General features: G+C 41.1%; 1 protein-coding gene across 6 annotated transcripts in view; it reads right to left on the minus strand.

Annotated features, from left to right (window-relative positions):
- Positions 1 to 220: 220 nt before the first annotated feature.
- Positions 221 to 27,154, minus strand: part of gria1a (glutamate receptor, ionotropic, AMPA 1a) — a 74,773-nt gene continuing 47,839 nt past the window's right edge. For 2 of the 6 annotated variants that reach the window (XM_082504310.1, XM_082504312.1), the window contains 5 exons: positions 13,965 to 14,163; positions 12,996 to 13,243; positions 10,004 to 10,118; positions 2,266 to 2,400; positions 221 to 406 (listed from right to left, as the gene is read on the minus strand). In XM_082504310.1, the coding sequence (XP_082360436.1) occupies positions 239 to 406; positions 2,266 to 2,400; positions 10,004 to 10,118; positions 12,996 to 13,243; positions 13,965 to 14,163 (865 nt within the window). In that variant the 3' untranslated portion in view covers positions 221 to 238. Of the gene's footprint in view, positions 407 to 1,857; positions 2,401 to 10,003; positions 10,119 to 12,995; positions 13,244 to 13,964; positions 14,164 to 27,154 lie in introns of those variants that run through there. The other 4 variants (XR_014271107.1, XM_082504311.1, XR_014271108.1 and 1 more) reach the window with 4 other exon arrangements.

Here is a 27,154-nt window from a genome sequence, read left to right on the forward strand (position 1 = left end):
TACTAAAAAAAAGAAAAAAAAGTTGCGATTCTCTGTTCATCATTTGCGAGGAGCGGTTTTTAAGAGTCCGTTTTGGCAGTAAGTTTTTGTTCAAGTTGGGAAAGCCGGGAGAATAGATGGGTCAAACCGGACAGCCATGGGTTTTGTTATGTTTTTTTTGAGGTTATTAGAGTCCTGTGCTCTTCTTCTTCTGCCCCACCCTGCCTATCCCCTCGCCGCCAGCACAGTAATATGATGATCACATGCCGGAGGCACCCAGTCCCATGCTGGCGGTGTGGCTCATGCAGGGCAGTGTCTGAACGGTCTTGGGGAAGTCGTGGGTGAGGATTCGTCCGTTCTCTCCGCCGCTCCCGTTGCCACTCATCCTGGTCAGGGTGGAGCAGTGCATGGCGTCGTTGATGGATTGCTGTTGGAAGCAAAAACATCGCAATTAGCCCACAGATCAGATTTTGGTGTATTTGTGCACACATGCGATATCTTGTAATCAAAACGGTGAATGCAACAGTTTGAGCTAGCAGCACACAGATAATGTCTGCAGAGAAGTCTTTTTTTTTTTACGTTAATACACGCACAAAAGAGTCTGCTGCATGTACCTATGTTCCTTTTTGAATGTTAGGCACACCCAAAAAATCTGGAGCAAGTAAACTGTTAAACATTCCTTATCAGTTATATTTGCCAGTGTTAAAATTGGGGTACCAGACATTGTGCATCAAATGTACCAATTTGTAGCAGGAGGAGCCGAGTGAAGGGAGGGCAGAGAGAAGGGAGCTGAGGCTTCACTCATTGGTTTACTAGCTTCATTCTCCAGTCTAGCGCAATAAAAGCCACTGGGCTCGAATGCTGACTTAATGATGTGTGATGCTTGTGTGTGTGCGTGCACGTGCCCATGCGTGCCACTTCGCTATCTGTCCGCATTCTATAGCTGATTAAATCGGGCAAAGCCAGTGCGATCTGGAGCAACCAGTAAGTGCTGCACGGGGATTGGAGAATTATACCGGCCTCTAATTGGAACGGTGTTGTTGTTTCTTTCAAGTCAAACAGCATAAAGGCACCGCTGGACTAATAGGCTCCTCACCATTCTCTTCAGCATACTGATCAGGTGGCCCCTTTGTGGGCTGATTAAAACATAAGAGATTTCATGTAGACGATCACTCCTCGCATTCAGCCTGCCTTTTTTTTTGTTTACATGAAAACGATATCAGTGCGCCCCCCTGGGGGGGCTTTGAAGCTGGAAGAATAAATCAGAGGCTGTTTGTTGTAAATTGATCCACGAAGCTGATAACTAACAGCTGCTGAAGACCAAACCTCACATCTACCAGTAAAGTATAAAGCAACAAGTTCTACATTTTAGATCTGTGAACATAACAGCAGTTTGAGTTAAGACTTTTCGAGGTCAAAGCAGTGATGGAAGACATGCGAGCCGCATGACGTCTGCCTTATGGTATACATATAAACGATGTTCACCACAATGGGGCCTGCGTTAGCGAGACAGTCAGCAAAAAGAGAAGAAGGAGTAGGGCAGAGAATTGCTCAGAGGGACAGAAGTAGATAGATGTACCACTGTGATTCAAATTGCCTTTATACCTGTGCTGTGGTAGATTATTGTAATGGGTTAAGTAATGGGTTTTAACAAAAGGCCTGTGAGGAACATTGTGCAGTGTGACATCGAAAAGCAACATGTGTACTTAACCACACAGTCAAGAAGGAAATATTAGTTAGAGAACAACATATAGTGACAAATAATCCATCTACATGTAAATTCAAAGGCAAAAACTAACTACATTAAAAAAATGCTACATGCTAACAATCCTGCCACATTAACACATGAAACTCTAAGCAACTGCTCTGAAAACTTACTTCTCGAACGTGACGAAACAGGCATAAGGGCAATTTTGGAATCAAGTGATTGAACAACACTGCAGGAGATCAGTGACATAAAGACTGAGCGAGGGAGCGGCAGAGGTAGAGAGAAGTACAGGAGAGCGTTTGCACTGGAAGCCGTGGGAGGCCCTACTGTGATCACGGTTAGATGGGCGGGGAGGGGGTGTGGAGGCAGATGTCATCATCATCATCATCATCATCATCATGGCTTGATCACAGCGTTTCCTACCCCGTGGCTGTGCTCTGCCCTTATATCTTAACAGTGTTGTTGGCGTACAGGCCGTAGCTCTGCAGCTCTGTGTAGGGGGCGCTAGCACCACTGTCTAAGGCTGAGCAGTGAAAGGCCTGAGCGGCTGAGGCAGCAGCAGCTCGCGCGGTGGACACCTTCATTCGGCGCGACTCGGTCCTGGACTTGTAGCAGAACTCCACCAGTGCCACCAGCATGGCCAGGCCCAGGCCTCCAATCAGGATGTAGAAGACTCCCGCCACATTGCTGAGGCTCAGAGCGCTGGTCTTGTCCTGGGGGAAGGAGGGCGGAGAGAAGTCGTGAGGAGGCAATAGCGGCAGCAGTATATGACATATAATTGGACTCTTTCTCTCTCTCTCGCTCTCTCACACACGCACAGACAAATTTAGCTATAAACTAGTTTCACAGACAGAAATCATAAGTGAAACGACTCAAATGGAGTACATGTACAGCAAAATGACAACTATAGACAAAAATATTGAGCCACCGCTGACTTCTTTACAATATTCTTAGTAAAACTGAACAAATTGTGCAATAATTTATTGAAACTTGTGGAACCACACGTTGAAATACTATATATATTACATTTGCAGTGTGTTTGGTATCATTATCATGCTAAAAGAAAAAAAAAGATGACATTGCACAGTGGAATATAATCTACTTTTCTTTTCTGCATGTCGAGATATTCCAAGGTTTTGAGAATCACTTTTAAAAAATTTTGCCTGTCAAACTGTGTTATATTTGACATTTTTTGTAGATTCAGGTAAAGAATTGGAAACAAATTATGTGTTTTGGCTAAAGTAGTTCTTTGATAAGCTGACCGTTATATGTAGACAAAACATTGGTTCAACCCTGGACTTTGGTGTCTTTTTATGCTTGAATCATTCATAGATCACTGTTCAGCAGCTTCAGGAACTAGGAATAGATTGAAAATGAGTGAAAGAAAGGAACAAAAAAGCCTGAAGAACCATTGGCCAGGAAGTCTGAACAATAATCTTGTTTCTTGGAAATAAAATGTTAAGAAATGAGGGTGGCTCGAGATTTTTTTGCACAGTACTGTTTAACCCACACTAATCCAAACCAGTAGAAACCCACATTGTAAAGAAAACGCCTCAACTATTAAGGCACATGAAGACAAGTTAACATAAAAGTCGACAAGCTAAGACACACATAACCACACAACAAGAAAATAGCAGGGATAACAATATATTTCAGAGGCCTGGCTCACAAAGCAGTTTTTAACTTTGGATCTAACTTTGGCTTTCTTATCTTGGTGAACTTGGGGAGGAGACCTAAGAGGGGAGGGGGGACCTTCTTATATGATACAAGCAGCAGCAGTAAATACTGCAAGTGTTAAAACGATAAGTGCAAAGGGCACAGAGTTATTCTGTGAAACTGGTTCAGTGACTTTGCTTTTCTGAGAAAGTTAACTCATAAATATTTGAAAGATCTTTGTGTGCGCGGTTACAAAACAGAAGCCCTTACAAACGGGAGGTACTACAAAAAAAAAAAATGTTCGGCATGCGAAGGTAGGACTCAAAAGGCAGTTTGAAGGTACGATGAGTCAAAGTTAGAGAATGGTGTTCCAGTCAAAAGGCCCGAGTGAATTTATGTTGGCACAGACTGATGCCCACTGCAGGCTCCTATGATTCATCAAAACATCCTTAAGCATGAATCGGGCTTAGGAACGCTCCCTCAACATTTGGCTCATTTTATCACCTGTCCCTATAAAAAGGATATCATGAATAATTTGTAGTGCAGCTAGTCTTCTCTCAAAGCCAGTACTTCCAAAAGCCACAAACAAAATCTGCCGTTGCAAGTTAACTACAATGATGAGCTTTTAGTGACTGCTTAGATTTACATAACTTACTTATTCTGTCGCTACAGGAACAGAACATTTGAGGCTAAACTGTAACATCTGATGACACTATCATATACAGCAGACAAACTGAAAAAAGCCTTAAGTTAAAAAAAAGAAATCAAACTTTACAGAGACATCATAATAAAACACTTTGAGATTATGCTCTGTCTTAGACTAAGTTGGGATTTATTGTTGTCTTCATGAGAGAGGAAGGCAAAATTATTATTTCCCAAAACAGACTTACATAGCACATAAAAATGTCAGCAATGATATTGAACCCTGTTTAATAACCCTACACAAGTGTATATTCTTTTTATAGTATTTCATACTCTACCTGCCTTCAAGTGCCGTGTATCTCTAATTCACTTCCTGCCACTTTGTGCGAACGTCAAGTCAAATTTCACACTTTTATTAAATTGTAAGTGGCTGTTTGCGTGAAATCCCACCTCTTGCATGTGCTCTGTAACAAAACTTTGCTGTTTATCCACTGTTTACTGGACTGAATTTAACTTTTAACTAATGTTAACCATATTAGAGGCTTTCTTTATATGGAGGCTAATATTCTGATTCTATTAAGGAAAAATCCGAATAAAGAAAAAGCTTAGAATAAGCAGGTGGAACTGATTACACCTCTTCACAAACCACTCAGAAAGAAGAATTTCATCACGTAATGTTCACTTTCTCGTTTTCTTTTCCTGCACACGTTCTCTGTTATGACGTAAATGCACGAGAACCAAGAGTGGGGACGCAGCGGGTAGCTGATCAATCGTGTGCTACAATAAGATAGCCACTGAGGCATGTGTGACATTTTCATTTCTTCTGCATGTCACTCCGCTCTGATTAAGTGCACGTGCATCCTCGCGTAAACACCAGACCGTATTAAGTCATGTTCCAGCATCTGACCCCAAATTTTCAATCAGAATAAAGATAGTGCGTGCATGACTATGTGCGACTCGCTTTGTGTGGCAGGCCCCAGATAGCATTTAACACTGACTTACATTTTACACAATGTGAAGTCAAAAACATACAAATTACAGTTTTCTTTTTAAATGATAACTTTTTGTTGTGAGGAAATGGGTATAGATAAACACACAAACACGCCCCATAACACATGCATTCATGTGACAACAGCACAAACAAGTTTTTAGTTTGACATTATTTCATATTATGGTTTGTTTATCTCTGCTGCAAGTGCCCCTAACGTTACATCTGTGTCTGCTGATGATATACAGAGGACATTAATTATTAAGGCTTGAATTAGTGAACCTACCAAACTGATATTTTCTGTATATTAAATATTCTTTTTCATGAAATTATGTGGGGAATGTTTTTTATCACTCAAATAGACACATGGAAAGTTGAGTGGTTTTTAGCAACTAAATAAAACTGAGGCATCAATTTGTTTGCTCAGATAAACTGACTTTAAACCAAAGTGCAAAACTGAGTTTAAAGTCTGTCCAAATATGTAGATATACTCTATAACAGGTGACGTGTGCCAAACTATGTGCTACGGAGGACTGAATCTGCTGTTTTATTCCCCAAACACACTAGACTAAATCTTGAATTTGTGTTCAGTCAGCTGAATTTGAAAGTCTTCCAATTTATTAGTTTTGTTATATTAAAACTGGAAGAAAATTTTACCACTTACTCACTTACAGTAATACATACATACATACCCCCCCCCCCCCCCCCCCCCAAAAAAAAAAAAACAAACCCTAATGACTAGCTAAAGTGTTTTACCACTCTACAGTATAAATATGCTCGCAGAGGGTAGTTAGTCTGAGTTTTTCAAGAAGACGATTACAGTGTAGTGAAATAAAAAGCTGAATAAGTACTACAAGTATGCTGTATAGAGATAATGCTAAATAATTAACACTGGACCATTCCAGGTTATTTTGTGGCCACAGAAAACAAATAAAGTATGATGTGGTTAGTTTGAAATCCCTCTGGGTGCTACTAGGATTGTTATCTTTGGAAAGAGAGTGCTAGCTTAACTGCTGTTAGCTCTTGCTACATTGTTAGCATACAGATCTGAGAGCAGCATCAAACTAATCACTGAATTCGATCAAGCAAAAAAACTCGATCACTTAATTTAAGTACATATGTGCATATATTACAATAAAGGCTTTTAATTAGTCTGTTATATGTATGGTGGCAAGGTGGTTCAGTGGCTGTCATCTCACATCTGGGTTTGATTGTGTGTGGGGGGTTTTCAGGGTGCCTTGTTGTTAGAGTAATTGCAGTCTCTGTCTGTGAGACACCAGCAACCTGTTGAATCTTAACCCTGTCCCTGACCCAATGTCAAACTGGATATAAAAATTGTATGTCACTATGAATGCACCCAGTGCTTAGCAAAGTCCCACTGTGACTCTTTAAGTTTGCCACTTTTGCTATGTCTTTGAAACCAAATGTACAAGTGAGGTGGGGATTTGACAGAGGAACTGGATGAACATAGGCTTGCAACAAAAAGGTAGCATACCCTGATTGATCATTCACCTGGACGATGACTAGCATATAAGCATCTAAGAAAACGAATGGATCACAATGGTGTATTTAATATGACTTCAAACTATCGACTGAACCTATAATTCCATCAGAACAGTTTTTACTAAGGTCTGTTTTCAACCAGAGGAGACGTCTCCTGCTGGGGGGAATGCAGGTTTATGGCTTTTCTGCAATTACTTTACTTTTCTTGAACACACTATTGTTTATATACAGTTTATGGCTGGGATAGGCTTCAGCTCCACTCTGAACTCTACAGAAAGCCTAACCTCAAATGTAACTCCTTGCAACTACTGTGATTTTGTTTGTAACATGCTCCTTGTAGACTGAGCTCTTCATGGCACATAGTTTGACACTTCTGCATAAACTACCAATAGAACTGTCGGTACAAGCAATGGGAGAGTTCAGTGGGCCACATAGAGGTACATAAAGAGGTATCTGAAGTAATGCGCTAAAGCTTTTTTTTTTACAGTAGATAACAAAATTCTAATGCATGCAAGAGCAGTGGGCAGACTTGATACAACTCCGGGTTAATATGAATTGACATGGCATCCATATATGCATACCTTAAATTAAAAGCGTTATGCCAGGATTATTATAAAGGCTAATATATAAAGGCAAGGGCCAATAGCTCATGTTTCATCTTTCTCACTTCATGCCCTTTTGTGTTTCTCATTCCTTTCGACAAAAAAGATTTATGTTCAAAAAGCCTGCTTGAGTAATTCATATTTGATCTACTGCACAAATATAATGTTATCCTAACACTTTGTGTGTGTACATTTGTTTGCAGGATTGGACAAACCGTTTTATAAGGATTCCTTCTACCCAGATCCAAATGTTTAACAATTAATTTTAACAGTCCTTGCTAATCCACCACACATTGTTTATTTACACACTGGGAACGAACAATAAATCTCTGACAACACAATCTCATCAGAAGGAAGAAATAAACAGCAGAGTACCACCAGAGTACTGGCCCAATTATAAGACAGTATTTCTGGTAAGTACATTTTTCAAAGTGGTGGTGGTGGTGGGGTGGGGGGGGTGTCATTTCACATTTGAAGATTTACTTTTCGTAATCAAAACAGCAGATTTTTTTTTCTTTGAATAATGGAACTGTCGATGCACTTGCACAGTAAGCTGCATTGAGTTCATTTGCTTTGGTGTTGCTGAGAAAGCGAGATTGAAATTATCCCTCGGCATATATCTACTAGTATTGATCAACACCCCAGCCGGCCTGTTTCAAAGTGAAAATATGTACATTTTGAAACAAACAAAAATAAGCTCATTTCTCCCTTGGTAATCAAATGTGTTTTATGCAATAAACAAAACTTTTGATCAATCCAGTAAACTTAGTAGCAAGACCACAAGGTGGTCTCTGATGGCAGTCTGGGGAGCTGTCAGTATAATTATCATAAATTGATGACTGTTGTAAAACTAGTCCAAACAGGAATTCATAAAATATTTGCAAAAGTATTGGGCCACACCTCTTAATCTTTGAAATCACCTGTTCTCAGTACCTTTGCAACAGGTGTATAAAATCAAGTACCTAGCCATGCAGTGTGGTACTGCATGGCTAAGTCCATTCATGAAATCTTATCCCTCCTAGATCCATAACTGTAATGTAACTGTAATGCTGCAGTTATTTAACTGCAGCATTAACATCAGCACAAACGCTGTGTGCCAGGAGCTTCATGGTATGGGTTTCCAGCTCATGGTGGCCCAGTACTTTTGTCTGTATAGTGTAGCTAATGAATTTTCATATGGTCTAAAAAAGATCTGATCAGTTAATGCACATAAAATGAAGTCATCTTGTTGTCCTGGATACACCTTTACATTAACATTTACGTCATGTTTTTGTGGAGCAAGTGGAACAAAAGTCTAATAGATAATGCTGTGAACCGATGCTAATGACTCACACTGCAGACTTTATGACCCTTTTGTGACATTAAAATTACCATGCCATTTCCTTGCCATTCATATATGTGCACAGGCTTAGTTTAAATAGTACAATCTTTCTTTGCTGGCAAAGGTTAATGTTAATGTTACAGTAGAAGTGGATTGGACAGGCGGTCAAGTGGTGCCACTTTTGATCACGGACAGCCCATAAAGACATTGTTAGATATTATTAAACTACAAATGTAACAGTTTAGCTGGAAGAAAATGAATGGATGGACAGATGTAACAATCTCTTCGCTGTGTACTTACATAGTAGCAAAGTGTTTAGAATTCATTCTCCAGAGTGAAAGCTGAAGTAGATAAACTTTAGAAAAAGTGGCTTTCATTCACTTTGATTTGTGCATTTTTATTGGTTTCCTATTAATTCAAAATTAAGGTAATTAAATCCAAATATTTTGTTTCTGTAGAGAGATTGCAATAACAATTTTTTCAGGCTGAACTGACATTTATTATATTCTTCTTTAAAGGTAATGATACATGGAAAAACATTGATAAGAAAATTTTGTTTGTCTATTTTAATGCATTTTTCAACCATAAACAGGTGAGAGTTATCCTTAATCATCATCTTATATTTGGGCCAATACAGTAGAGCTGCCAGAGCCACATGGGGAGTGCTGCTAAGTGCAGCACACTTTGGGCTGGTCTAGTATTAAAGGAGGGTTGTGCTGCGAGGTGCTGTGAGGTGCCAGGTTCGGGTTGGAGACTAACCTTTCTTCCGGAGTCCTTGCTGCCACACTCCCCTTTATCGTACCACCATTTGTTTTTCAGTTTGTCTAAGACGGCTTGCTCATTGAGCTTCAACACCGCTAGGTTTACTGGGATTCTTCCAACCATAAGGGAATAACATAAATAACATATTATACCATGTTATTTTATGTTATTAATTCAGAGACATAAAGAGCAGCAAATAGATACACATGCCTGGATTTGCTTGTTGTCAAAAAAACAAAACAAAAGAAAAATGTCACACAAACCACACCCACGTGCACACAAATATATTGCAGAAACATCATTAGAAACATCAATCAAAGTGATATGAATTAATACTCCATCTAGCTCGGTTAGTTTGCTCCCTAAGGCAGTAGATGTGTATTACTATATCACTTGGGGTAACCGGCATACTGCTTGCACTCACTTATGCCACAAGGCTTTCTTAATTTGATCTTTTCCTATTCGAAATCAACCATGTTGTACAGCTAAACTTATAGTCCCAGAATGGATGCGTGGGAGCCACAACACAAAGAACTTTGCCGTTTTAATTAGCACTGATCAATTTTAAATCAGTGCTATTTTGTTTGAGCAGGGAGACATGATGCAAAAATTCCCCTCTCTATGCATTTCAAATTCATCCCCTGCCGACCAAGCAATCACCCCCCTCAGTCCTTTCCCTTTGCTCTTCCCCACACCACACAGAGAGATTAAGTGTTGCTGGAGTGGTGGTGCAGCGCAGGCCTGCCAGTTACCCCTCTGTTCCCCTTCCCCCACTTCCCACCCCACCTCCCACTCTCAGTGGTGGTGGGTTTACCCGCAGGGTTTATCAAACTGGCTCTGACCTTGGAGTCCCCGCCCCCGCTGCCGCACTCTCCCTTGTCGTACCACCACTTGTTTTTCAATTTGTCCAAGAGGCCCTGCTCGTTCAGTTTTAACACTGCCAGGTTTACTGGGTTTCTTGAAAATAATATAAAACGATAACCATTAGGAGACACTCTATGGGACAGATATAAAGAGATTGGTCGCATGGTGGTGGTGGTGGTGATAATGAAATGCTGACTTAGAATTGGAAGCACTCCTGCGTTTGGCTACTGGTGTTAAGCAGGAGCGCTGGCTTTAGGATGCACGTGTTAGTCACATACCTGCAATGGGGCTTAAACACTGAGTGCCAATACAGTGGGTTTTACCAAGGAGGGGCTTGCCTCAGAGAGAGGCAGAGCAAACACTATAAATGGAGATGCTTTTGGATGCGGAAGTCTGACTACAGATGGTAATTTCCTTTCAGCTGCACCAGCATACAAATTGCTATGGCAACTAACCTATCAATATTCAAGCCATAACAGCATTCTTGTGAATAGAAGCTGATACTGATTAATTTATAAATAACAGCAGAAACAAATTCCAGCAGAAGCTTCGACGGTTTTAACTGCTACGATCACTTTCACGATAGCTTTATTTCTCTAACTGGCTGAAAAAGATGTTGCCTGACCAACTGCAGACACATCACCCAAAGCACCTCCCCATGGGTAGCTCTGTCTCTCTCTGGTCACTGTGTATTTCCTAAAGCTGCAAGGTTGAGGACAAAGACTATCCATCCACAAATCACAAGAATGCCAGAATCTGCAATCAGAATTTGCATATAAAAGTAAAGATTACAGCCTTTACGTGATTGCCTTTTTTTTTTTGCTCAAATCAGCACCAATTCTTCTGCACAGGAACAATTTAGTTTGTCGGCATCCTGCCTTTCTCATCACTGAACACAGAAGAGTCTCTACCCCCAACCTGGAGGACATCACACAGCTGTAGGGAAGACAGTTTTTTTGGAGCTGGTAAAACCTCTAAATTCTTTCTTAGCCTGGCAGACTCAGAGAAAAAAGAAAGAAGTCACGAGAAGAATTAAAGTGGACATGGATGTTGTGGAGAGTCATGGTTTGGTTGGTTCAGCGTGAGCAGATGTCAGGGAGGTTACTGAATGTTAGCGGGATGGTGCAGACCCTGAAGATTGTATATGTCAGAAATGAAGATCAGAATTTACACAGAACGTCAGAGCAATTGACAAGAAAGTGATCTCTGAAGACATTCCTGCAAAATGAAGAGTTATTTTAGGTTTTTTTTCCTCAAAAGTTCTGTTTTCAATCAGGCCTGCAATGCAATATTAGCGCTATCAGCGCTATTAGTCTCATTTACTGTGTAGAAAAGAAATCTCTACTTGTGCAAAAATCTAAAAAGAATGACAGTATATAAATGTCTAATTAGGAACTTCTATTGGAACGGGTATCAGTTCTGTAGTTCTGCACAGATACTCTATGAAATTTAAACACGATGAGAAAAAAAGAGTCAGATTATTGCTTCTCTAATATCCAGTCGTCCGTGCAAACTGATTCATTATCAATGCATTGCAGGTGCGATTGGACTCAGCTCTTTAAATTCATGGGTAACTCATTCATGTCCCATTCCGGATGAGCTGAATACATTTCCTCCTTAAAACCAAAAAAATCCGTGGGTCATTCTACTTGCCATGCTTTAATACCACTCATGCAATCGCAAATGTTTGTTATCTGTTAATGGAACTCCATATCAGACATCTGTGACCACAATGACAACTTGGGAATAAGGTACATCGCTAAGTAAATAATTAACACAAAGAGAGCGAGATCAAACGGGGGCCACCCTTAGCTGTTCACCACTCTGTCCCACTGCTATGTTGTGGTCTGGGCCAATCCCGACTACATGACTCTGAAGCAGATTTATATCAACCTCTTGTCTTATCGTTCATGCAGCATTAAACTTCATTTGCGGAATCTAATTTGTATTAAATTTTAAAAAGGAGCTTCTGATCGAGGCTTTAGAAGCAGTTCTACTCAGCATTCTGACCTCTGGCTGTCAACCAAGGAGGAAACCCATATGAATCCGCAGCGAGTTTGAATAAAATCTTCCCATATGGCTCCTTTCATTAAAATGAATGAGGCCTATTAGAAATAGATTAAAAGCTTCAGATGCCACCAGCTTCTGCACTCTCTCTGTAGTTGCGGGAGAAATTTAAATGGGAAGTTGGTTAAGGTGTTAATGTAATGTGAAATGACAGCTGTTGCTCTTGGACATCGATGGCAGGAGTAAATCCGGGATGAATTATCCTTCATTATGTCAATTATCACATTAAATGTCGCAAAATACAAATTCCACTCTGCTGACTTCACATTCAAGGTGTGAGCTCTGGCTTAAGTGGTAAAGCAGCTATACGGGATTCTTTAAGTTGTAAAATTGCTTTAGGGGCTCGGATTTTTATGATTGGCACGTTTCTATTTTTTGCGTGTGTGTTTGTGTTTAAGGGGGATGATTTGAAGAATATAAAGAGAGTTTGAAATATAATTGGAAGGCATCAAGGAAGCAAAGTGCTACTTAAAGAGGATAAGAGATCTCATCGTCCTGCTTTATACTTCTGCTAGTGCTCACAAGTCAGCTGGGAATAATCTAGCTGCGTACGTAGATGTGCAGACACAAATAAAGATGATCAGAATTGAAAATGGGAGGGATCGAGCTATAAATGCCAGTGCAATATGTGCAAACAGTTGGAGGATGACCGTGACAATAATGAGATGCCTTCTATATCTGATCAGAGCATTTATACTTATAAATTAATCTGGTAGTGCGTGCACAAAGCATTCAGAATGCATGAAATGGCACCAAAAAAAAATCAACCTAAGCACATAAATATGTTCATAAATGAGCAAATGCAGACCTCCAAATAAACAGGTGAGGGGTAACGCTCATGCACAGGCACCAATAAAAGCACATGAAGGCTTTTATCCAACCACTGCAGTGGCAAAGGTTTACCTGAGATGGGAGCCCTTTGGTGTGGCAATTCCATAACCTTTGGAGTCCAGGTTGCCTCCCACCTTCATAGTGTCACAGGGTTTCCTCTGCTCTATGTACTCATTCATAGTGGACTCCAGCAGGTAGGCATATTTGCCCTTGGACTTCCTGACTCTCATGACACCCTCGTCTGTCGTTTTGACAAACACAGACGGGTCGGCTGCCTTCATGTAAGACCACATCTTCTCAAACACGGCGATCTTAGACCTCTGACAGCCAGAAATGTTAATAAGAAAAGGGATAGAAGTACAGGGAAAGGGACTGTCAGTATATAAATACTTTATTATCTATCTTTAGAGTGTTAAAGGTAAATGTTAAAATCCTTAAAAATGTCAGGACTTTACTCCCAATTTAACTATTTATGCTCTTTTCATCCAACCCAATATCACTGCAGAATGTGTAACAGACGCAGGTCCACCGTGTCCATTTCACATTTTGCCTCTCCAAAACATGAAATGGACACACACGCAGACGTTGCTGCACTACCAGCACAGGGAGTGAAAATAATTCACAGGAAAGCGTTTAAACAGACATTAGTAACACATTTACATGTATGTACACATTAGCTGCCTAGCTTAATGGTTTCTGGTGATTAAGGACCCTGGAATGTCCAGGAAGTCACTACCGACTTTGTGCCTTTAAATATATTATCCCCCCTGCTGGTAAGCGTGTACATTTCACGTTTTAGAGAGGCAAAGCGTGAAATGGACACAGTGGACCGGCGTGTCTGTTACACGTTTTGCCGTGATACTGTGTTGCTTCGTCAGTAGTTACTCACCGTTAGATTGCTGGCAGAGTCCACAGCTGTGTTTTTGTGATTCTACATTTACTGTCCTCTTATAACACTTTAAAATAACTTATACTTCCCAAATGCCGCTAGCTCACAATGAAAATGTTTAAACCCCGGGTGTGCCAGGTTTTGTTCCTCACCCTGAAGAATTCTTTGGTGGAGCCAGCATCCAGCGTTCCATATGCAATCTCTGTCTGCTTGGCCAGATCCTCGGCACTCTCTATAGGAGACACCATCCTCTCCACAGTCAGGAAAGCAGCCAGATTCGCAGTATAGGATGAGATGATGATGAGAGTGAAGAACCACCAGACGCCTCCAACAATGCGGCCTGACAGAGAGCTAAAAAGAGAAGGACAGAATGTTGTTAGTCTGTCAAAAATAGGTATGCAAAGATGCTGTTCACACATATCTTTCACAGACAGAGCCAATTCTGCATTAAGGTGGGGGAGAAATAAATAGGTGGCATCCATCTTTCTCTTTATGGAAAATTCTGCACGCAATCAAGAAGAGCTATCTAAAAGAACCCGGTGATGTTCGCACCATTCAAATGATCCACATTACATCACACTCACTGTATCATTCCTCTTTTCACTAGGCTTGGAGATCATACCCCGGTCTGCTAAGGAAAGATAACCAGCTCCACAAAGGCCCACTCAGCTTTCTCCCTGCCAAATTAATCTCACTTTAAGAAAGTCGCCAATATGGTTTATGCCATACACATTAATTGTCGGGGATTAAGAGGCAGACAAGAACACTTAGCCACTGCTCTAATTGCACTTCCAATAAAAAAAAAAAGCCAAATTCAAATGCCTGCACTGTGCAGTTCGTTTCCTTGTATCTCTTCACCTCAAGAGAACCCAGTTTGAACAGCAGCAGCAAAAATCATGTTGCATTACATATCAGACCCCCTCCCAAAAAATCACTGAGGCACAGGGTGGCAGAGCTTCTGCAGTGAAAATGACACAAATCTGAAACAAAAAATAAAAGGCTTTCGTGATTCACCTTTGTACCCACGACTCAAATGGAGCATGAACATGAAGGCAAGATTAAGTATGGAGGGGAAAAAAAGAGACAGGGAGAGAAGCCGAAACGTAATCATTTAAGATGCTTTTCAGATGACGGGCAGATGATGAAAGAGCAGCCATGGAGCGAGCCGAGAGCAAACACAGAACGGTTGCAGAGCCTTTGAAAAATCAGTCGGGAGGCTGTCTGTGTGTGTGTGGTGTGTGTGTGTTTTGACTTGCTCACTGCTCAAAGATCATATGGGTGTAGGTGAGGTTAAACTTTGACTGCACAGTGAAATCTTGTGCACGCAGCATGTGTGTTGTGTGATGCAGGGCTCTATATATATATATACATATATATATATATATATATATATATATATATATATATACACACACTTGTACCTAGGTGAGTTGGGGACAAGAATAACCCCCTCTCAACCTGAGGCAATGGTTCTCAGACAGAAAAGGGCGGATTGCTCGCTCAGGGTTGCTGCCTTCAAGTGAAGAGGTTCAAGTATGTCAGGGTCTCATTCATGAGGTGAAGAGTGGCGTGGAAGACTGACAGATTGCTGCAGTGTCTGCAGCAATGCAGATGTGATGCTATCCCGGTCTGTCCTGATGGGGAGAAAGCTGAGCATGAAGGCAAAGCTGTCCATTTACCGGCTGATCTATTTTCCTACCCTCACTTGTGGCCACAGCGTGTGGGTAGTGACCCAAAGAATTATGGATACAAGAAAGCAATGAGCTTCCTCTGAAGGGTATCTGGGCTTATCCTTTGAGAAAAGGTGAGGAATGTGGTCATTCATGAGGGGCTCAAAATAGAGAGCTGCAGTTCCTCCACATTGAAAGCAGCTGGCTGATGTGCTTGCATGGAGCTGTTTTAGGCATGTCCGACTGTGAGGGAATTTTGGGATATATCTAGGTACAGCTTACGGATGCCTCAGTGTCACCCTAGAAGAGCTAATGGAGGTGGAAGAGGGAGGTCTGGGTATTTATGCTCAAACTGCTGCTACCAAATAAGCAGGAGAAAATGGAAGCGATGATGGATGCCTATTTTTATGATTTACAGATATGTCAACACACTCATATATTTAACATACACAATACACACAAATATTGAGATACAGTTATATAACTTTCTGCACATCTGCAAATAATCCTCCTACAATAATATGCTAAGGTTCTTCAGGTGATATTCATAGAAGTGAACAACCCTTTTGTCATTTATACATTAGTCAAGAAGCAAGCCAGCCAGCCAGCATCCATACATCACATTATGGTTACTGAAGTGTCTGTATGATTCCTATAAGATCTTTTTGAATTTTCACAAGAAATCTGGAATCTGGCAATGCCATGTATTGATTGTGTGACTAACTATGCTACCTCTGCGGGCTTCAGGTATCACCTCAGTAGTGACACTGACACTAGCTAAATGCAAAACTAGTGAAAAACAGTGAGAAAAGATGAGGAGGGGGGAAAAATGTCAGTGTCCTCCACCTGTAAATCATTCCTGTTTTGGGGGTTGTCTCATTGTTGCCCCTCTAGTGCACCTGTTGTTAATTTCATCAACGCCAAAGCAGCTTAAACTGATTAACAGCCCCCTCTGATACGTAACTGACCAGATCAATATCCCAGAAGTCTAACTAAATAGGTGTTATATCTCGAGCAATGTATTACTATTTCCTATTTGTATAGGTTAAAAAGGCAGATCAGTACGGTCTAAAAAATTAATTGATAAAACAAGAAAGTACAAATCTCAAATAAGCCCGCTAACAAATATATTCAAGATCTAATATTCCACCAATATGTTCCCAATCAGCTGTTTTCTTTAAAATAAATGAAAGCTCTAGATTATGCTTTGCCGGGATCCACTATAAAACTGGCCATCTCCTATTATTCGTGACAACATAGAGATAAAGAGCAGAAATGATGAAAATAATGTTCAAGAATTTCAGAGTCCTTGTAGAAATAAGTTATTTTCAATCCTTTATGTTAGCGTTCAAACTACACGGCACACATTTTATTGTGAAAAGAAGAAGTTAAGTCTGTTATTCTAGGCTGAAACAAGTGAAACGAAGGAGGAATGTGTGTGTGTGTGTGTGTGTGTGTGTGTGTGTGTGTGGGGGGGGGGGGGGGGGGGGGGCAAATGGCATAGAAGATGAAAAGTAAACTGGATAGTACCACCAGAGGCAGACAAACTCCTTAGCTTTGACTGCTGCTGGCCTCCAGAGATGGCAGTAAACAGCTGTCTAATCCTTCCCCCTCAGTTGCCCTTTTTTTTTTCTCCTTTCGTTTTTCTTTCTCTCGCCTCCTCTCTTCCTCTCTTTTCCCTTTCCTCTCCGTTCACCCTCCATCTCCGCTGTGCACGCCTGCCTGTCTCTTCATGTGCTGAGAGGGATGCGATTGGGGGGTGGGGGGAGGGGTGGTGACAGGGGTTTGGCCCGAGACAACAATACCCTACACCTTGGCATTGATGCTGACAAATTCAAGTATGCACGAAAACACACAGAAGTGCGTGCACACACAACACACATATGACCCACATGTGCATTTGCTGCCTTCCCGGGGATGGTTTACTGGCATGAGTGTGTGTGTGTCTGAGCAAGGGAACAAAGGGGTCACCATTTGGACGAAGAGAAAAGGGCTGTGTGTGTGCATGCGTGGATGTGAGGGTCGTTTGTGCACCTCAGTGTGTGTGTGTGAGAGTGTGAGTGGGTGTGTGTTGGGCCTCTTGCAGCAGTCCTCCCCATTTGAGCAAAGTGACTGGCAAACACAGACCTGTTTGTCTCTGTTTGTTTCCTTTTGAACTGGTTTCCTTTGAGCCTCCTTTCCGCCCCTCATACATTATTGCACAGCAGCCAACCTTGGCGCCTCAGTAAAAGATTAACTAAGCTGTCCTATTACAGTAAAGGAAATCTTCCGAGCAGCACTGTAATTTCATAGTCATGTTAAGGCAACGATTAATCAATTATTCACTCCGCCTTTAATTTTTTTTATTGTATTGAGAAGAAAATGAATGTTAATGGAAGCAGCAGCAGAAGCACAGGCTCAACCGCAGCGGCACAGGCAGAAATACAATACTTGTGTGTATGCACATCGTTAGTGCTGAAATGATTAAACGATCAATCAAAGTGTCCAGCCACTGACATGTGATCGAGCAAATATAGCGCACACTTACCTACCAAACTCTCTTAACCTTAAAGATCTATTTACCTTCTTTGGCTTCTCTCACTATTACCTTAAATATTAAATTTAAATAAATAAAAAAATACAGTAACCAAATAATATAATAAGTATTTTAGGAGCAGAAAAAGGAAACAGGTCTCATTGGTGTTGTTAAATTCAGTATCAAATCCAAATGAGCCTTTCGTTCTGTTTGTGTATTTTTCTAAAGTCTTTCCTGGAGCGTTTTGCTTCAGCTTCATAGTGATGGAGAGAAAACATGTCATGCAATCAAGAACTGCACCAGGTCTGCGGGAACACTGATTACACAGCTTCTTAAAGCCCCCTCGGCCACCAGGACTCACCACCCGACACCTACCCAAGTTTAGCATTCCCTAAATCAGCTTCTTGCTTACAGTGATGGGGTCCCTCAGGTTTGGCTTGCAGTGGTTGGAAGAGGACTGGGCTGTGACCTCACGTACAGTATTTACCTTTGGAAAGCAGATGTTAAACTCTCTTGTCAGAAAAAAAATCATCTTAAAAAGCTACACACGGCAGACCAGATCTCTGGCTTTGACGTTTCCTACGCGATCTCCACCCACAGTTCCCCGGGAATCTGCTATAGCGCTAAACTCTCATTAGAATTCCCCTGGCTGGCCTCCTCTTTTCGATATGGTAATTAGCAATGACTAATGACTTTAGCAAGTGTAAAAAATGAGCCAGTAATGGCCACATTACAATGGATTAGGAATTACAGAGGTTTAAATGAGAAAGAAAATGGTCTCTAATTATGGTGTGATTCTAAGACAAATCAGGGATGGTACAGGAGTTTTCTGATATGCAGCTTTTTTTTTCTTGTTTCCTTCTTCTAAATTAGTAGCCGTATGTTCTCAATGACTGGGAACGGCCACTCCCAGTGTGTTTCCACAGGCGAGCCTTCTTACATGCAACGGCATGAAACAACAGAAACGGCAAAAAGGGAGTGAGAGAGTAGCAAAGTGGAACTGGTGAGGTTATTGTGCCACTAAGCAGAAATATATATATAGATATAATCCGAGATAGAGTGATTATATCTGAGCTAATCATCCCCTGCTCTGGTGAACTGCGAAAAACATCCTTAGCAAAAACAACTCATTAGACGTGGAAATGAAGAAAGCGGTATAAAGAAGAAAGGACCACTATTCAATCAACACAATGAGACTGCAGAAGATAAAGTGGCCGTGCGTGTGTGTGTGGTGCAACAACCAAGTCAAGGGTTACTCCATTAGTTATTCTAGCATAATATAGCACACAGGGCTCTACAGTCATAATTCCGAGTTGTGTGTAAACATTATTTGTATTCTGTTTTGAAGGAGCTGAAGGTTTGAACAGGCTGTGAGAACTGAGGTGAATCATTTTTAATACCTTACTTGATGCGTTTGTCACACAGTGCTGGCACAGGATGATGGCCTGCATTACATTTGAATGAAATTAGAGAAGAAGAAGAAAAATAATAACTCCATAATTTATTCTTTTATTTGGAGGATTAAATGATTCTACTTATATTTCCTTTAAGAGTCCTTCTACTCACTTACTGTATATCACAGGGCTTTTGTTAATGAGCCTTTTCCCCAACTATGCCTCCACTGCTTGTAAATGTTATGGGTTGATAAAATTTTATTTAAGCTTTCTCCACAGTCTCCTTAGCAAATTAAAAAAAACAAACAAAAAACAGGCGGCTCAAATCATGCCTAATTGCACAGGTATGCTGGGATAATGAACCAGAATAGTATATTTATGAGTGCTGAACTTTTTTATGTAAAGCTGCCTCAATATAGGTCGCTGCAGTTGCAGAAAGCACATGCACGACCCCGGTCACGGGTTCAGAGCTCAGCGCAGACGTGGCAGCTTTGGCTTGATGTGCCACACACGATGCTTTTAGTGCACAGAAAGACAACAGACGCACACTTGTCTGACGCTTTTAGTGTGTTCTTGATATTGCCAAAGGAGCCTCGGGGGAACAGTAACACACTACGGCCGATATTGTTGCAAAGCCGCAGGTTTTGCTTTTGTGTGCTTGCGCTTTTGTTGCAAAGACCATCTCCATCTAAAGGTCAGCATTACCATGCCATTGAGCTGAAAAGAGAATATTATGGTAATGTTACCAGCCTGAAGCAAACACACCACAAGCTTGTAATTATACTCATTCAAGTAGACTATGGGAAAAAAACAAAACAACACTGACAAAAGCATTATGATTTCAAACGCTTTGTAATTATTTAATGCATGTTTCTTTCAATAAGAAGCAGTAAAGTTAACAGGCTGCTTTGCAACATATGGCTCATTTTGGAGCGGTCATGCGTGAATGCAAAACAAAACAAAACTTCAGCTTGCAGCCACCGCACGCTGCCAGTGCAGGGGAATCGATATAATTGAGATGCAACTCTAATCGTTATATCTGTGTCCGCACACTTGTTTGCTGAATGATGCTGCGGATTGCTGTCTTAGCCTCAAGTAACCTGAGAAAAGACAGTTCTGGCAATCTGTGAGAGTGCTCAGCTCCGCGCCCACACACATACGCAAAGCCTCTTAGTCACTCCAGCTAGAAAAACAGGCAAATACATCACAACTGTTTCCCGCAAATCAATGCCATCAACACGCGTGTAAGCGGACTGACAGTGCGTTCAGGCTTTCTGAGCATTAATACAAAAAAGAAAAAAGAAAAGGAGATGCTGTATGTGTGCATTTGAGTGAAGTTCTGCACATCAGAGAGACTTGAAGGGAAACTGCTATGATTTAAAAAAAAAAAAAATCTCTTTACGGTTGCTATGGTGACACACTCTGCACTTAAAACAGTACAGCTGAGCTGAGAGAGATTTTAGTCATCTCACTCCTCCTCCTCTCACTCTTTTTCCTCTCACTACATATATAAGGGCATCCACCCCTATAGTAGAGTGGGCCTGCCATCACAAAGAGAAAACTCTCATCAACTCGCAGGCCCTCTCATAAGCCTCACAGCATCGCATCTTTCCAGTCAAATAACTGGCAGTGTTTACACTGGCCCAGGTAGATTTCCCATGTGGCCTCGAGCTCGGTGTATTATTCATGGTTGCAAGAAATATATCCGTATACTGTCACAGCTTGATTACAGCAAAAAGAAAAAAAAAGCCCTCTCTGCATGTGGAAATGTATGTGTGACTGATGTGACAGAGTAAAACGCCTCAGAGGCGATGGTGCCTTTGTCTGTGGTACAAAGTGTGATACGCCAGTGGGGAGTGTATATGGGCTCGTGCGTGCGTGTGCCTCGGTGGTTTCTGTTGGCGAGTGTGCATGCATGTAAGATCAAAAAGTTGCCTTCATGCGATCTCCGAATAAATAAAACATAAGTTGTGCCGTGAACTAAACCGAGCCGTATCTTTATGAATAAATCATCCCTTCCTGAACCCCCACCCCCCCACTCTCTCCAAAAAACTGCTTTATAGCAGCTAACTTATTCCACAATTATGTAACTCGGTGGCGTGTAACACAGTCTATTTTCTCAGTGCTCGCGACATTAATAACAACAATAAACACAGTGTGACATCCCGCTTGATCCCTGTGCAAGATCAATAATTCCCTTGATCACAAGAGTTCACCTGGTTCGTCACTGAGGGTTTGGTTAGCAGCCGAACAATAGCTTTCATGTCAGAAATAATGGGTGTGCCTGCATTATGTGGGAAACCTTTAATTTCAAGTGCAGTGTGCTGCGGGTGAGTCTGTGTTTGGGTTGAAAGGAAGAGGAAAGGAACACGTACAATATTCAGTTTGAAGCGTGAGCCATTTTGAAAGCTCTTCTCAAAATGGAATGAAGACAAACCTATAGGGTATCTATATCTAAACAAATAAAGTGATCACATCCTAAATGTTCTGGAAAAAAGTGACCCAAAGCAAAATAAATGTTGAGTCAATGTTACAACAATGTTAAAACCTGACGATGTAATAGTAATGACATTAAAAGAACACAATAATATAATTGATCGATGATGATCTTTCTATAGTTGATCAGGTGACAATGAGGTTGAAAAGTCATGGATTTATAGCTGACCGGGAAATTATATTGAAATGTGGTGGATTTTATAGTTTAAATACCACAGAAGTTCAGTTGATTAGAAGTCATAAATTCAACAATGTGTCAGTATTAAACTGCAAAAATGATCAAGACTCAAAGGTAGAATTCAGGTTGACACTAAAACTTTGATTTAACATATTTTCAATTATTGTTTGCGATCTGGGTCGGGTTTCAATGAGACTCTGATAAAAGTTGTCTGTGCTTACATAAGTCAACAAATAAGTAATGGAGGCTTAAGTTGACACATTGACGGCAGAAAGTCAGCATCTCAACAGATGATCCAGATAATCCACGGAAAGCAGGGAAATAATGAACACTATGCTTGTGTTACACATAGTACTTGATCTGAAAATTTGACTGTTATGTTTTTGCTTCACGTAATGCTGGAGAAATGCAGAACAGAGAAATCAAAAATTCCCTGAGAAAACTGAGTGTTTAAACTCTCCTTTTTTGTGCAGTAGCAAAAAAAATAAATACTGACCCTGCTGGGGTTACATTATACGCCTCGTATACAATCCGTTATTGAATGATTCTGACCGCCAGCCTGAGACATTGCTGCTGGCAGGAAGGGTGTGAGTGACAGGGCTGATTTATTTCAGTCTACAGTCATATAACGGAGGGAACGCAGACACCTGAGGACCAGAGTGAACTCCACGGGGCCATGCATTTCAGACAAACGCGCACCTATGAGGAGACACGGACGACAGATGCTGACTTAAACATATCCAAACACATTCACCTGAAGAACACTACGCTCTTTTACTCAAATCCACTCAATATTTCCCTCATTGCATCTTCCCTGCTGCGCTTAAAATATAGTACAAGGAAAAAACTAGCTCTTCACTGTAACACAAGTATAGTGCTCATTATTTCCGTGCCTTCCATGGATTATTTGGATCATCTGTTGAGATTTTGACTTCGCCTGCGATGCATTAACTTAAGCCTCCATTACTTTGGCAGGGTTCATATGAAGAGTGAGGGCCAAGCCTTGCAACAATACTACAGCTCAATGTTGATGCGATTAGCTAGTTTGAATCTGTTCGCAGAAGGCAGACAACTGCAGGGTTAACCAAAGCCCTGTGTTTTATTCACATTTTATGGATGTGCGACTGTTTAGGATGAGAGAGGTGAGGGTTTTTCACCTCTGAAGAATGGAGAACAGAGTTTATTAGCGAATGCTAGGACTGAGAAGAAGTAAAGAACGAGGAAGTTAACGGGTGCACAGATGAATGGAGAATTCTTTGGGTGTTTATGTTTGTGTGTGTGTTTGTGTGTGGTGAGGGTGAGGGTCAGTCTTGGAATCCACCTGTCTGCAGAGATAAACACAAGAAGGGCCCAACAGCACAGACTGGGGCTTATGGGAGGGCCTGACTGACAGTGCTGACATTTAGAAAGAGCACAGTAAACATGGCCTTGCACAGAATAAATAGCAGGGGGAGCAGTTTGGCCAATACACACACAATCACGTACTGTACGCATTAATGCATCGCATCAGTTTGAAGCATAAATTAATACAAGTGAGTCTATGCATGTGCACAGAGAAACAGAGCTGCATGTACACCTTGATGCACAGGTACACTGTAGACTGTTCCAATCTGATAGCCTACTATTAGAGCGCTGACAAAGAAAATGGCAATAAGTGTTTGCTTTTAATAGAACCAGGCTACACACACACACACAGATACAGGCTGACGAGAAAATTAAACACGCCTACTGATTAATCCAGGACAGAGTGGATCATCAGTGTTGTTCCTTGGCCTTTTGTCTCTGATTAAATGGAGAAGTATGAAGAGAGAAGTGCTTCAGGCTGCCTACCACAGAGCTGAATGCACCTCTAGAACAATCTGTTCTCACCTATTAGCAATAAAGGCACAGCGATGAGAGGTTTACAGGCACTGACTGGGAAATGTCAGCAAATTCAGAAACATAATGTCTTTTACGTAGTTTTATTCTGAAATGTATTAATTAACCATCTATCTATCTATCTATCTATCTATCTATCTATCTATCTATCTATCCATCCATCCATCCATCCATCCATCCATCCATCCATCCATCCATCCATCCATCCATCCATCCATCCATCCATCCATCCATCTATCTATCTTCAACCCTACATTTAGGCATGTAGAAGTGGTCAAGACGACGGGCTCGTCTGAGTATTTCAAAAGCTACTGTAATTTTCTCATAACCACATCTAGGGTTTACAGAGCATGGTCTAAAAAAAGAGAAAATATCCATTGAGCGGCAGTTCTCTGGGTGAAAATACCTTGTTGATGTCAGAGGTTAGAAGAGAATATCCAGACTGCTTTGAGCTGATAGAACGGGAACAGCAACTCTGTTATTAAACTTGTTAAAACCAAGCCATGCAGGAGAGGATCTAGGTACCCCTCCTGTCAGCTACGAACCGGAAACTGAGGCTACAGCCAAACTGAGTATTGTTGGTGACGATGCCCATCACTTTATGACCACAGCCCATCTTCTGATGGCTGCTTGCAGCAGGATAACGCACCGTGTCGAAAAGCTCAAATCATTGCTAACATTACAATGTGTTCCTTGTGCTCACAAGGCCTCCATAGTCATACAAATCATATCCGTTCAACAGATCACCTTTGGAATGTGGTTAAACAGCACACTTATATCATGGATGTGTAACCAACACAGCTGCAGCAACTCTGTGATGTAATATGTCAATACGGACCCTAATCTGCTTTATGTCAAATATTATTTCATATAGTCATATATATCCACATAGTCACTTTGTATATCAGCTGCTACCAAATTAACAAGTTCTTAATTAACTAGTTAGAGCTACAACATCAGACAAATCAATATTGTTGATGCTTTAAAAAAAACTAACCTAAGATCAGCCAATCGGCAAGGATAATGCTGATTGGCTGTGCTGCTTACATATGTGCTTACATAATAACCAACAAGTGAGTATCTAGGATTTCATAAGCGGTATTTGCTAAGACATCAATAACATTGCTCCAAAAAATACACGCACAATTCTGAGTGAGAAGTGTTATTTTGTACTTTAGCAAAGTTTTGAATATACAAAATGTTAAAAAAGTGACTTGTGCCTGACAAGGTATCCTCGCTCTAAAGCACACTCTATTTTATTGTCTCTTTCTCTCTAAATGGGACCATAACATACAAAATGAACATAACGCCATATTGAAAAAGACCTGAAGGTAGTGCCTTAGAATATAAACTGTTAAGAGAGTTTTTACTGAGGACGTCCCTGTAATACGCCTTCTTTTCGCAATCCGGAGAGAGAAGTATGGAGGTTTTAGGCACAGCCGCACTAGCTTCCTTTTTCACACTGACAGGACATATTCAGTCTATGAATAAAGTGGAAAAAGAAAGACAGGCTGCAGCTAGGCAAGAAAAAAAAAAAGAAGATGGTCAAACCCTACCTTTAATACAAGAACAAAACCTTCTCAAGAAAGAATTTTTTTGATAAAAGTAAAACTGCGTACGCTGTGTAATACTCTGTTCTTGTGAATTTGTGATGTTACAAGCACTGTTGCTTTCATCTGACAAACCGTACAGTATGTCCTTTAACTCTAGCAGAAGAACTCATAATGCTTTAGGAGACACATCAGCATGCACCAGTGTGTGTGAATATGCACTGTGCTAACTAGAGCAACTAGGTCACCCAAATTTTCAAGGGGAAGATGTTTCCTTCAGGCCAGTATTCAGCGGGGTGAAACATTCACTGTGTTGGTTTTTCAAGACACCAAGCAGGCCATGCTGATCGCTACAGCATGTCCTGCTGCACACGCTGTGACATGTGCAGTTTTTTCTTTTTAGAAAAAAAAAAGTCTGTGAATTCCCCTGACGCCCCCCCCAAAAAATCTTTTACCAAGAACCAAAAATGAACACTCAGACTCACCTTGAAAGGACACTCCAAGACAAAGAGAGGTATTTGACTGAAGTCCTTAGAGGACAAGCGCCCTTAAAGCCCAACCTCACTAATAACACTAATGAAATTCGGTTCCACCTCAAACCTATTTTACACAGAACATAAGAAAGTAGAGAGGAATGGCCTGTTTTGTCCTTTTAGCCGAAGTCAATGAAAGGTCTTGCATCCGCGGAGGTCGTCCCCCTCGCTCCTCAAGCAAAAGAAATGCAAATACTCTTAATTTTGTTTTTTTAAATTGCAAAGTACACACCATTCCACACACACAGCTCAAAGAAGGGACAATTTTAAGGAAGCACCGTGACATTCCCTGGCCCTCTCTCTTTGTGTGGCATACAAGAAAATCAATAGTTAATCCAAATGCATTTTCTGCCTGTAAGAGAAGAGCATTTGGACAATAGGCTTCATCTCACATGAAGCACAGCACAGTCTGCAGGCAGAAAACAGTAAATGTCAGATGAAGGCCTGTGGGAGGAGGAATTCACTACCTACATTATGTACTGCTGAGCACCTATGTGCCGCATGCAGGCTCGTGGGTTGCAAAGTTGTTTTGTTTTTTTCCGTTCTGTTATTTGTGCAGGGTGAGGCCAAAGTGAAGATACACCCTTTAATTTGCCACAAGAAGGAAGTCGAGATGGAACGCAACGATGCTTACGAGTACACTTTCAAGACGGAGCGCTGGGATCTCCAACTTCACGGTAGCTGCTACATAATGTATGCAGCTTAATGTTTAAAGAGACAAGAAGCTCTGTCTACGAGTGACCTAACCTGTCTCTGCTAGTTCAGAGCTTACAGTGATAACACTGACATTATCTTCTCATCTCCCCCTGTTAGCGCCTCTGGAGAGCTCAGAAAGTCGACCTCAGTGTCTCTAATTTCAGACACTTAATGAGATTTTTAATTGGTGACCTTTTGAGAACGGTTTCATACCACAGCTCATGAGAGCACTTGAGGGAAGCCAACATATAACACTCAATACTCACACCAGGATCCTTCATAGCAGCTTCTTAAGGCTCTAATATTTGCACAACCGACTGGCTAATCACTTGTGAGATGCAGAATGGCAGGAATTTTGAATTTTATAAAATACTAAAGCTTTCTACTGACTACCAGTTTTGACTGTCCTAGATTTGTGCCATGTTTTTAGCA

Source organism: Aulonocara stuartgranti (genome assembly GCF_965226115.1).
Source record: "Aulonocara stuartgranti genome assembly, chromosome: 2".
Classification (NCBI taxonomy): Eukaryota; Metazoa; Chordata; class Actinopteri; order Cichliformes; family Cichlidae; genus Aulonocara; species Aulonocara stuartgranti.